The 13,572-nt window shown below is 43.8% G+C and overlaps 1 protein-coding gene across 3 annotated transcripts in view; it reads left to right on the forward strand.

The window, feature by feature from the left end:
• The window catches only part of LOC139375142 (KN motif and ankyrin repeat domain-containing protein 3-like), a 37,882-nt gene extending 26,394 nt beyond the window's left edge, over positions 1 to 11,488 (forward strand). For all 3 annotated transcript variants that reach the window (XM_071116682.1, XM_071116855.1, XM_071116770.1), the window contains exons 6-11: positions 4,351 to 4,441; positions 4,760 to 4,979; positions 5,176 to 5,318; positions 5,421 to 5,621; positions 10,280 to 10,378; positions 10,730 to 11,488. In XM_071116682.1, the coding sequence (XP_070972783.1) occupies positions 4,351 to 4,441; positions 4,760 to 4,979; positions 5,176 to 5,318; positions 5,421 to 5,621; positions 10,280 to 10,378; positions 10,730 to 10,789 (814 nt within the window). In that variant the 3' untranslated portion in view covers positions 10,790 to 11,488. The remainder of the gene's footprint in view (positions 1 to 4,350; positions 4,442 to 4,759; positions 4,980 to 5,175; positions 5,319 to 5,420; positions 5,622 to 10,279; positions 10,379 to 10,729) is intronic.
• The last annotated feature ends 2,084 nt before the right edge of the window (positions 11,489 to 13,572 follow it).

Genomic DNA, 13,572 nt, shown 5'->3' on the forward strand with positions numbered 1-13,572 from the left:
GTATCACCGGGGGCAAACTACCTGCCCTCCAAGACACCTACACCACCCGATGTCACAGGAAGGCCATAAAGATTATCAAGGACAACAACCACCCGAGCCACTGCCTGTTCACCCCGCTATCATCCAGAAGGTGAGGTCAGTACAGGTGCATCAAAGCAGGGACAGAGAGACTGAAAAACAGTTTCTATCTCAGGGCCATCAGACTGTTAAACAGCCACCACTAACATTGAGTGGCTGCTGCCAACATACTGACTCAACTCCAGCTCACTTTAATAATGGAGATGGATGGAAATTTATGTAAAAACTAGCCACTAGCCACTTTAAACAATGCCACTTAATATAATGTTTACATAACCTACTCATCTCATATTCTTTATCCCTTTACACTTGTGTGTATAACGTAGTAGTTGTGGAATTTAGATTACTCGTTGGTTATTACTGCATTGTCGGAACTAGAAGCACAAGCATTTCGCTACACTCGCATTAACATCTGCTAACCATGTGTATGTGACAAAAAAAATGTGATTTGTATTGGATATGTCCCAAACATAACACTTATTCAGGCCAAATTTTTGCAGTATTACTTTAGTGCCCTGTTGTAAACAGGATGCATTTTTTGGAATTATAACGACACAGGGTGAGACCCAGATGCAGACACAGGAGGAAGATTGTTAGAGTCTCTGATATTTATTAAAATACAAGGGGCAGGCAATAGGCAGGTTGAGGACAGGCAGAAGTTCATTAACCAGGTCAGTCCGAAGGGTACAAGCAGGCTCGAGGTCAGGGCAGGCTGAATGGTCAGGCAGGCGGGCTCAGTGTCAGGGCAGGCAGAATAGGTCGGAACTGGGAGGGCTAGAAAACGGAGACTAGGAAAACAGGAGCACGGAAAAACACGCTGGTAGACTTGACGAGATAAGACGAATTGGCAACAGACAAACAGAGAACAGGTCTAAATTCACTGGGGATAATGGGGAGGATGAACGACACCTGAAGGGGGGTGGAGACAAGCACAAAGACAGGTAAAACAGATCAGGGTGTGACAGTACCCCCCCCTCTAGGGGTGCCACCTGGTGTGCTACCTGGGCGCATACCTGGTTGACCGGGGTGCATGTGGGGACAGTCGGCGTTGAGGGCCGGGTCCAGGATGTCCTTAGGGGGGACCCAGCACCTCTCCTCCGGGCCATAACCCTCACAGTCAACCAGGTATTGGAAAACTCTGCCCCTATGTCGAACACTCAGTAGGCGTCTTGCCGTGTACGGCGGATGGCTGTCGATGAGACGGGGAGGAGGGGTGGGCCTGGAAACAGAAGACATAGAGCTGTGAAACAAGTGCTTAATCCTGGACACATGAAAGTGGGATGTATATGGAGGGTACGGGGCAACAGAAGATGAACAGCAGTGGGACTAAGGACTTTAGAGATGGGGAAAGGACCAATAAAACGGGGAAAGTTTACTGGACTCCACCCAGAGGGGCATGTCCCGCATAGACAGCCATATCCCCGAGACGATAGCGGGGAGCTGGAGTTCGGTGGTGGTCGTCTTGTCAACAATGGTCTTGAGGTGGTCTTGAGAAGAGCAGACCGAGCTCTCTTCTTGGTATACCGACAGTGGAGGACGAACATCTGGGCCGAGGGTATGTTGATCTCTTCTTCTTGCTCTGGGAAGAACAGGGGCTGATACCCTATGGACTCGATGGGCGAGAGCCCAGTGGCCGAGCAGTAAAGAGTGTTCCGGGCGTACTCCACCCACACAAGTTGCCGGCTCCAGGTGGTGGGGTTGGTCGAGACGAGGCACCTAAGCATCGGCTTCAGGTCTTGATTGGCATGTTCCATCTGGCCGTTGGACTGGGGATGAAACCTGGAGGACAGGCTGGCCGACGACCCAATGAGGGTGCAGAGCTCCTTCCAGAATTGGGGACCACAATCAGACACAATGTCGACAGTGACTCCATGGATTCGGAAGATGTGCTGCACCATGAGCTGGGCCGTCTCCTTGGCTGAAGGTAACTTGGGGAGAGGGATGAAATGGGCGGCTTTAGAGAACCTATCCACTAGTGTCAGGATAATGGTGTTGCCATCAGACGGAGGAAGCCCAGTGACAAAATCCAGGGATATATGGGACCAGAGGAACAGGGAGTGACTGAAGGAGGCCAGCCGGAGCTTGCCGCAGAGTCTTATTCTGAGCACACACCGTGCATGCGGTGACGAAGGCTGAGACGTCAGGAACCTTAGTGGGCCACCAAAAGTATTGTTGGAGGAAGGCCAGGGTTCGACGGGAGTCGGGATGGTAGGTGAGCTTGGAGGGATGAGCCCATTCCAGGACCTGAGATCGGGCCAAATCAGGGACAAGCATCCGGTTAGCTTGGCTCTCGATACCCCAGACAACTGTAGTTGCAAGACATGAGGTAGGGAGGATGGTCTTGGACCCTGGGCAGTAGGAGATGGTGAAGTTGAACCTGGTGAATAGCAGAGCCCAGCGGGCCTGCCTAGAGTTACTGCCTAGAGTTAAGGCGCTTGGTGACACAAAGATATTCTAAATTCTTATGGTCGGTCCACACCAAAAATGGATGTTCCGCCCCCTTCCAGCCAGTGCCTCCACTCCTCCAACACCATCTTGACAGTCAGAAGTTCCCGATTTCCTACGTCGTAGTTTCTCTCAGCGGGGTTGAGACGATGGGACATGAAAGGCACAGGGATACAGCTTTTGGTCCTGGGCAGACCTCTGGGACAGGACGGACCCCACTCCAACGTCAGAAGCGTCGACCTCGACCTCAGCCATATCCCTGGTCTCGATGGATGAGAATGGGGGCTGTAGTAAACCGATGCTTAAGGTTCAAAAACGCCATGTCTACAGCTGGGTACCATGTGAACGGCCCCTTGGGAGAAGTGAGTGCAGAGAGGGGAGCAGCCAGGGTGCTGTAGCCCTGAATGAAGCAGCGGTAGAAATCCCAAATCCACCACCTCTCTCACCTTTTCATGATATATCTGAACATCCCCTTCAGCGATGACGTATCCCAGAAAGGAGACAGTGGAGCGGTGAATTCACACTTCTCTGCTTTCATGAACAACTGGTTCTCTAGGAGGCGCTGAAGAACTTGTCGGACATGGAGAAAGTGTTCTTGAGCAGAACAGGAGAAAACAAGGATGTCGTCGAGGTAGGCAAACACAAATAAATTCAACATGTCACGAAGCACATCGTTGACCAGGGCCTGGAACACTGCGGGAGCGTCCAAACGGCATGACCAGGTACTCATAGTGTCCACTAGCTGTGTTGAAGGCCGTCTTCCACTCCGTGTTTGCCCCCTGGAGAGGTTTGAAAGTCAAGGAGAGGAGTGGTGTCATTGAGGCCCCGGTAGTTGATACATGGACGTAGGGCCTTGTCCTTTTTTTCCACGAAGAAGAACCTTTCGCTGGCAGAGAAGGCAGAAGGACGAATGCTCCCACTAGCCAGAGAGTCCTCAGTGGTTTCAGGGCCAGACAGGGAATATTGTTATTCTGTACAGGCATCCTTATTTTTCACCCATCTACTAATAGGGTCCCTTCTTTGTGAGGCATTGGAAAACCTCCCTGGTCTTTGTGGTTGAATCTGTTTGAAATGCATTGCTCTGCATTTCAGATAATTGTATGTGTGGTACAGAGATTTAAAAAATCATAAACACTATTATTGCACACAGAGTGAGTCCATGCAACTTATGTGACTTGTTAAGCACATTTTTACTCCTGAACTTATTTAGGCTTGCCATAACAAATACATATTGACTCAAGACATTTCAGCTTTTTTATTTTTTTTAAATTAATTTGTTAACATTTTGAAAAAGATAATTCCACTTTGACATTAATGGGGTATTGTGTGTGGGACAATGACAAAAAAAATCAGGCTGTACAACAACAAAATCTGGAAAAAGTCAAGGCGTGTGAATACTTCCTGAAAAAATTTAAATGGGTATTCAACATAATTTTAAAGGGATAAATAACAGAATTTTCATATTTTGTTGATAGTTTGCTTTCCTTGAAAGAAGTCTGTTGGTAGTAAAACTTGAATCCTTTATTTTGGTTTGTAGCCTGAATTTTTTTAAGTTAGCATAAATGCCAAATAAGTAATGGGAGCAAATCAGTCCTGAATTAACATATGAAACCCTAATATCTTAAAGTTATTTCGCAACATTATCATCTGTGAAGCTATGCATCTGTATAATATTGCCGAGGAATTATAGCCAAGATGTTTACAAAAATGAGTTGAATACTTTTAATAGGAGCCTCATCCATTGGCTAACTGCACAAGTGTTAGATCCCCGTTTGTCACGACCCATAGATAACTTCCACATCTAATTGCAGTAATCCTTTGTCCTAGGTTTGAGCTGAGTGCAAAAATGCGTGAAGCTTGTCTCATTTTGAAGAACCATCTGAATGATGATGTCAAAACACTGAAGAGTAAAGAAGTGGTGAGTTTCAGCATGCCTTTAATTTCTCTGTTTCTCTGATAATATCCTGGAAATCTTAAATTTCCCATACAATTTCCGGCTAGTTTTTTTCCAAAATGCACATCATCTCTCAAGTGTTCCCTCTCAGTATTAAGAGTGATATTTTAAAGTTCCATGACTTGAAGTGTTTATAATCATATTCGTATGATAACCTTTATGTAGTAGTATTCCATCCGTATCCTTATCCCTATACCCCAGACATACCCCTATACCCCTTATCCCTATATCCCTTATCCTTATCCCACATCCTCTCTTCTTCTCCCTTGTCTTGTCTTATAGATCTCCAGCACTCACACTGTGCAGCTGGAATGGTTCCGCATCTCCAGTGCCAAGCTGGCCCAGCAGCCCCGTGTCTCAGACTACCTGATGGCCTTCACAGAAGTCTCCTCTGCCTTGCTGGCCCACGTCGTCAACATTACCGATGGCAATGGCAACACAGCCTTGCACTACAGCGTCTCCCACTCCAACTTCACTGTGGTGGGGCTACTGCTGGACACAGGTTAGTTGGAGTGAGGAGTCTTCACTTATCTTTGGGAAGTTGTGTTAGGGTCAATGTTTATGACCTTAGTGAAGAGGGCCTATTATAATGAATATTCAGAAGTTTGGTTATTTATGGTTTAACTACAGGCATAAACTCACATTAGTTATGCCATGCCCCGGGGTTTCAACAAGGTGTGTGTGTGTGCTCTGTGCAGGCATGTGTTGTGTAGATAAGCAGAACAAGGCAGGCTACACTGCGATCATGCTGGCGGCCCTCTCAGCTGTGAAAGAGGAGGATGACATGGTGGTGGTCAGGAAGCTCTTCAGTCAGGGCAATGTCAACGCCAAGGCCAGCCAGGCAAGTCCTTCTCAATCACTTCACATCCACTCTATCCCCTCTGTCAATACTGCTTATGTGTGTTTCTCTAACACTATGCTAACTGGGCTAAGTTGTGTTTAGGCTGGCCAGACGGGGCTGATGCTAGCTGTTAGCCATGGACGGCAGGAGATGGTGCGGGCATTGCTGGACTGTGGCGCTGACGTGAACGTGCAGGATGACGAGGGCTCCACGGCGCTCATGTGCGCCAGCGAGCACGGCCGCGCCGAGATTGTCTCGCTGCTCCTGGACCAGCCGGGCTGTGACATCTCCATTGTGGACAATGTGAGTTCCTTTGCTGTCTGTCTGTCTGTTTACCCTGTACACTCACAGAGTGTGTCTTGATATGCTTACCTGGCTTCCTCTTCCTGTCCACTTTCCTCATCCTCTACATCTTTTCTGTTTCACGCTGAACTGAAAAAAATAAGCAGATCAAAGCAAGTGCTCTGATAGGCTTTAGCCATATTTCCCATCTTAACATCAGAGCTGCAGATGAAGGACAGGAGAGCAGAGGAGGAAACCACAATAGATCATTGAGATGCACCCAAGAAGTGAATACAAAAACACATATTCAATTTATTTATTTGATAAATTCTTGTTTGTATGAACACTTTTATTTTCTCAATAAGAGAGAATCATTTTAGAACCTATACACCAAGTGTTTTTCTACAGTATGACTTTATAATACATTTTTCTCAGACTACTTTGAACCTCCAGCCCAGACTCATATCTGGGGGAAAATGTGTTAGCTGTGCAGCACATGGATTGGGTTTCAGTAGGACACAGCTGGACTGAGAGGGGCTGGGAAAGTATTTGGGAACATGCTTTTTTTCCCAACCCTGTGACAATTGGATAGAGCTAATTGTTGAGGACTGGGAGACAGACAGAGATGTGGGTTAACCCTTTGCTGGTGTGTAACCTAGAGCGAGGGGGGGGGGACATTAAGAGCCAGTGTGGGTGCAGGGTTTCGTTCCAGCCTGATTCCAGCGTCACTTAGTTGGTGTGTTGCTTAGCTGCCTAGAAGAAAATCCTGTACCCACACCGGCCCAGCAGTTTAAAACCTCTACAGGATCGGTGGGTCCCCCGTGGGACGGTTGAGCTAACGTAGGTTAATGCGATATGCATGAGGTTGTATGCAACAATTTATTTTACCAGGACATAGACATATCTGATATTGGCAGAAAGTTTAAATTCGTGTTAATCTAACTGCACTGTCCAATTTACAGTAGCTATTACAGTGAAATAATACCATACTATTGTTTGAGGAGAGTGCAGTTATGAACTTGAACATGTATTAATAAGCCAATTATTCACATTTTGGCAGTCTTGATACAAAATCTTGAACAGAAATGCAATGGTTAATTTAATCAGTCTAAAGCTTTACACACACTGCTGCCATCTAGTGGCCAAAATCTAAATTGCGCCTTGGCTGGAATAATACATTGTGGCCTTTCTCTTGCATTTGAAAGATGATGGAACAAAAAACATTTTTAAAAAACGTGCTTTTTTGAATGCATTATCTTTTACCAGATGTGATGTGTTATATTCTCCACAAACTTCAACGTGTTTCCTTTCAAATGGTATCAAGAATATACATATCCTTACCTCCTTACCTTACCTGAGCTACAGGCAGTTAGATTTGGGTGTGTCATTTTATTGGCCAAATTTGGCTCGCAGGTGATTTTATTTGGTGCCCCAGGTTTTCTGAGGATAATATATATATACTGTGCCTTCAGGAAGTATTCACACCCCTTGACTTTCCCCCCCCAAAATGGTGTTACAGCCTGAATTTAGAACGGATTACATTGGGATTTTGTGTCATTGGATTACAGACCCCATAATGTCAAAGTGGAATCATGTTTTTAGAAATGTTGTCAAATTAATAACAAATGAAAAGCAGAAGGCCTCCCGAGTGGCGCAGCGGTCTAAGGCACTGCATCGTAGTGCTTGAAGCGTCACAGCAGACCCGGGTTCGATCCCAATATGTGTCACAGCCAGCCGTGACCGGGAGACCCATGAGGTGGCGCACAATTGGCCCAGCGTCGTCCAGGTTAGGTGAGGGTTTGGCTGGCCGAGATTTCCTTGTCACATCGTGCTCTAGTGACTCCTTGTGGCGGGCTAGGTACCTGCAAGCTGACCTCGGTTGCCTGTTGGACGATGTTTTCTCAGACACATTTGTGCGGATGGCTTCCATGTTAAGCGAGCAGTGTGTTAAGAACCAGTGCAGCTTGGCAGGGTCGTGTTTCGGAGGACGCATGGCTCTCGACCTTTTCCTCTCCCAAGTCCGTAGGGGACTTGCAGTGATGGGACAAGACTTGTATTGGGAAGAGAAAGTGGTAAAAGTACAAAAATAAAATGAAAAGCAGAAATGTTAAGTATTTAACCCCTTTGTAATGGTAAGCCTAAATAACTTAACATAATAAGTTGCATGGACTCACTCTGTGTGCAATTAATAGTGTTTAACCAGATTTTTGAATGACTACCTCATCTCTGTACCCCACCCATACAATTATCTGTAAAAACCTTAATTTGAGCAGTGAATGTCAAACACAGATTCAACACTCAAGACCAGGGAGTTTTTCCAATGCCTCAGAAAGAAGGGCACCTATTGGTAGATGGGTAAAAAAAAAATCTGACATTGAATATCCCTTTAAGCAGGGTGAAGTTATTAATTACACTTTGGATGGTGTATCAATACACCCAGTCACTACAAAGATACAGGCATGAGGCCAATGGGGTTTTTAAAACAGTTATAGAGTGGATATGATAGGAGAAAACTGACGATAAACAACATTGTAGTTACTCCACAATACCAATTTAAATGAGAGTGAAAAGAAGGAAGCCTGTACAGAATATAAAATATTCCAAAACATGCGTCCTGTTTGCAATTAGGCACTAAGGTAAAACTGCAAAAAATGTGGCAAAGAAATTAACGTTATGTCCTGAGTACAAAGTGTTATGTTTGGACAAATCCAACACATCACTGAGCACTATTTTTCATATTTTCAAGTATGGTGGTGGCTGCATCATGTTATGAATATGCTTGTCATTGGCAAGGACTAGGAAGTTTTTAGGATAAAAAGAAATGGAGTAGAGCTAAGCACAGGCAAAATCCTAGAGGAAAATCTGGTTCAGTCTGCTTTCCAACAGACACTGGGAGACAAATTCACCTTTCAGCAGGACAATAACCTAAAACACAAGGCCAAATACACACTGGAGTTGCTTACCAAGTCAACACTGAATGTTTCTGAGTGGCCTAGTTACAGTTTTGACTTACCGTAATTTCCGGACTATAAGCCGCTACTTTATTCCCACGCTTTGAACCTCGCGTTTATACAATGACGCGGCTAATTTATGGATTTTTCCCGCTTTCTCAAGATTCATGCCGGCAAAAAACTGAGCACCGTCACATAATGTGACGTAAATCGAGCGCGCTCAAACTTCCCATCATTCTGATTACGGTAGTAATTTTGTCACCCTCATCATGGCAAAGACACGGAGAAATGCATATGATGCAGCTTTCAAGTTGAAGGCGATCGATCTGGCTGTTGGAAAAGGAAATAGAGCTGCTGCACGGGAGCTTGGCCTTAATGAGTCGATGATAAGACGATGGAAACAGCAGCGTGAGGAACTGACTCAGTGCAAAAAGACAACAAAAGCTTTCAGAGGGAAGAAAAGCAGATGGCCCAAAGTATTTGCAGCCACTCGACATCAGTGTAAATCGTGCATTTAAGGTGGCGCTCCTTGTTCAGTGGGAGGCTTGGATGACAAGTGGGGAGAAATCCTTCACTAAAACGGGCCGCATGCGAAGAGCAACTTATGATCAAGTCTGCCAGTGGGTCCTGACAGCGTGGAGCATTGTCAAAAAATCCACTATCATCAACGGGTTTCGAAAGGCTGGACTACTGCGTGTTGAAGGGGCAGCATGAGCTCAGCGGGGTATTTGCCTCCGGATGAAAGTGACGAGAGCGACAATGAAAACGATCCAACATCGGATGAAGCAATTCTGAGGCTATTCAACTCCGACACCGAAGGAGATGACTTCAGTGGTTTCAGTGCACAGGAGGAGGAAGATAGTGACCAAGTTCATTTGTTTCAATGTACCGGTAGGCACCTGCGGCTTATAGACATGTGCGGCTTATTTATGTACAAAATACATATTTTTTAATAATTCAGTGGGTGCGGTTTATATTCAGGTGCGCTTAATAGTCCAGCAATTACGGTAAATCAGCTTGAAAATCTATGGAAAGACTTGAAAGTGGCTATCTAGCAATGATCAACAACCAAGTTTACAGAGCTTGAAAATGTTAAAATAGAATAATGTGCAAATATTGTACAATCAAGGTGTGCCAAGCTCTTAGAGAAGGACTCACCGCTGTAATCGCTGTCAAAGGTGATTCTAACATCTATTGACTCAGGGGGTTGAATAATCTAATCAGAAAGTATTCATACCCCTTGACTTATTCCTCATTTAGTTGCTTTACAGCCTGAATTCAAAATGGATTAAATAAAAATAAATCTCACCCATCTACACACAATACCCCATAATTACAAAGTGAAAACATATTTTTAGAAATTTTGGGAAATTAAATACAGAAATGTCAAAGTATTCACACACCTCAATACTTTGTCGAAGTATCTTTGGCAGCGATTACAGCTTTGAGTCTTTCTGGTTATGTCTCTTGAGAGCTTTCCATGCCTGGATTGTGCAACATTTGCCCATTATTCTTTCAAAATTCTTCAAGCTCTGTCAAATTGGTTGTTGATTAGTGCTAGACAACCGTTTTCAGGTCTTGCCATAGATTTTCAAGTCAATTTGCGTCTACAAATGATTAATCTTCCTAAACTGTGTGTTGTGGCTATGAATGTGCAGGAGTGCTATGTGTATCCTCAGAGGATTTATAGCTAAGCCTGCTCTCCCTTTTGTGTTCCTCCCTCTCTAGGACGGCAGTAATGCTCTGTCCATCGCGCTGGAGGCCTCTCACAATGACACAGCTGTGCTGCTTTACGCCCACATGAACTACGCCAAAGCCCAGACAGCTGTGAGTTCCCCAGACTGGTCTGGAGGCCTGCCTTTTTTTATATGACAAACATCCAGTTAGACCATGAATCCAGTATAGGTTGCACTCACAACATATCTGTGTCATGCACAATGTTGCTACTATTTGAAGTGTGTAATTTTAGCGCTTCGGCTACACTCCAATGTTTAGTTTGGGTGTGGTATGTTGGCTGCTAGTTGAAAGATCCTGTCTTGACATGTGTAGCAGTAGTGACCCATAGAGCACATTCTATAAAGCGCCATGTATTTTTCCCCTCCAGTTTATTACTGTTCATTGTGATTTTTGCCCTGTTTTATTACTATCAGGCTGAAAACGTTGGTATATTTCTTTCAGGGGACAACCAAGACTCGAAGCCCCACTAGTCCTCAAAAGACATGGCCTGCTGCGGAGTAATGGGCCACCAATATGGAAAAACAAACATAACTGGACTTGAGCATTGAAAATGCGCCACTGCAATACTACCGCTGTCTACGTAAATATATGTATTTATATAATGGCATATGTCATTCATTTATTTGTATTGTTAATATAATATTATTTTTTCAATAAATGCCTTAAACCGTTATTATATAAGCCAATAATCTGCATTTGCAACAAGGTCAAGGTCTGCAGCATATTTTTCTATGATACAGTAAAGCAGACCTCACATATATTTGCACTCATTGATTGTGTTTAGTTTGAGTTCCCCTCCCGCTTTTAAAGGCGCACTCCAGCTATTTAAAAAAACAACTTTTCCTGTTGAAAAACAATATCCCACGTATAAATACAGTAATGTACACACACGTAAGGGTACAAAAAATATGTTTTGAGCAAATGAGTGTTTTTTAGACACAAGTGCAAACTTCATGGAGTAGACCATTTGACGGGTTGGCCTCCCCCCTTGCTTGTAGTAACAATAGAGAACACCTGGACCACCTATTTATATGTTTCTTTTGTTAAGTAAATCAGGTGATAAATTAACTGAAAATGAGACTTGAGTAGTAGTCTTCTCAATCTTCATGCCAAAATAGTTCCAAGTTTGCACTAACTGTCTATGCCTTGTATATTCATGTATCTATTTTCATGTAAAAAAATAAACATATATTTACATAACATGTGACTCTGTTAAATTTTGTACTAAGCAGATATACTAGAAGGTTGCTGTTAATGTTCATTAAATAAGATGATGTAAGGCAGGTATTCCCAAACTGGGGTACGAGTAATGCCGTCCGGGGTATGCCAGATATAAATATGATTCACATTTTAAAAATTTTAAAATATTTGTTTTCTTTTTTTTCTTCACATTTTCTAACAGTACATTTATATTTTCCAACGGGGCTATACATTTGGGTTAGTTTCTCTCTCTCGCCTGAGTAGCCTTATTTCACTGCCAAAAATAAAATGAAACCCTCTAGTGTTCAGCGAAATAACAATACAATGTCAAATACAGGTAGCCTAGTCAAATCATTAACATCCAATCACATTAACCATTACTCTCTCGAGGGAAACTTTCATTCTTGCTCAGACGTATACATGACAATTTAAAAAAATAAGCCACAGGAGTTTTTTGAGCGAGAATAAAGACGAATAAAAGCAACAGATACCATTAATAAGAAGGGGCTAGAAGCGTCTTATATGGTGAGCTACCGAGTGCCTAGGACAGGCAAGCCCCATACTATTGTGGAGGACTTAATTATTCCTGCTGCCACGGATATGGCTGGGACAATGCTGGAGGAAAAGGTCAAACGAAACTATACAGACAATGACTTCATCAAACAACATTGTTTCATGACGCATCAGGAGATGTTTTGAAACAATTCCTGCTTTGCATACAAGCCAGTGAATTATATGTGTTACAGCTGGATGAGTCAATAGACGTGGCAGGCCTGGCACAGCTCCTGGTATATGTCCATTATGTTTATGGGGGGTCAATTAAGGAAGACATCCTCTTCTGCAAACCACTGGAAACCAGGACAACATGAGAAGACATTTTTAAAGTACTGTACAGCTTTGTGACATCAAATGGAATTTGGTGGTCAAGATGTGTTGGTATCTGTACTGATGGCACTAAAGCCATGACAGGGAGAGATAGTGGCGTGGTAACGTGAATGCAAGCATTTGCTCCCGGCGCCACTTAGGTACACTGCAGCATCCACCAAGAGGCTTTTGCTGCCAAGGGAATGCCTGACAGCTTGAAAGACGTTTTGGACACTACAGTGAAAAAGGTTAACTTTGATAAAGCAAGGCCCCTGAACTCTCGTGTATTTTCTGCATTATGCAATGATATGTGCAGTGACCATGCTTTTACAACATACATGCGCTGGTTATCAGGGGGCAAAGTATTGGCAGGTTTTTTTTAATTGAGAGATGAGCTTAAAGTTTTCTTTACTGACCATAATTTTCACTTGTCTGACTGCTTGAGTGATGACGAGTTTCTCACACGACAGGCCTATCTGCGTGATGTTTTTTCTCGCCTGAATGATCTGAATCTAGGATTACAGGGACTCTGCAACTATATTTAATGTGCGGGACAAAATTGAGGCTATGATTAAGAAGTTGGAGCTCTTTTCTGTCTGCATTAACAAGGACAACACACAGGTCTTTCCATCATTGTATGAATTTTTGTGTGCAAATGAACTCAAGCTTATAGACAATGCCAAATTGGGAGGCGGGTAGCCTAGTGGTTAGAGCGTTGGACTAATAACCGAAAGGTTGCAAGATTAAATCCCTGTAGCCGATAGGGTGAAAATCTGTTGATCTGCCCCTGAACAAGGCAGTTTACCCACTCTTCCTAGGCTGTCATTGGAAATAAAAATTTGTTCTGACTTGCCTAGTTAAATAAAGGTTAAAAAAAAGTGATATACCGAAGCCCTGTGAGCTGGGTGTGCAATTCCGCAGGTAGTTTCCCGAAACGGATGACACAAACAACTGGATTCGTTATTCCTTTCATGCACTGCCTCCAGTCCACTTACCGATATCTGAACAAGAGAGTGTCATCGAAATTGAAACAAGCGGTTCTGTGAAAATTGAATTTAATCAGAAGCCACTGCCAGATTTCTGGATAAGGCTGCGCTCAGAGGTTCTTGGCTTGGCAAATCGCTCTGTTAAGACACTGATGCCCTTTGCAACCACTTACCTATGTGAGAGTGGATTCTTGGCCCTCACTAGCATGAAAACTAAATACATGCACAGACTGT

This window comes from Oncorhynchus clarkii, chromosome 1, assembly GCF_045791955.1.
Source record: "Oncorhynchus clarkii lewisi isolate Uvic-CL-2024 chromosome 1, UVic_Ocla_1.0, whole genome shotgun sequence".
Lineage (NCBI taxonomy): Eukaryota > Metazoa > Chordata > Actinopteri > Salmoniformes > Salmonidae > Oncorhynchus > Oncorhynchus clarkii.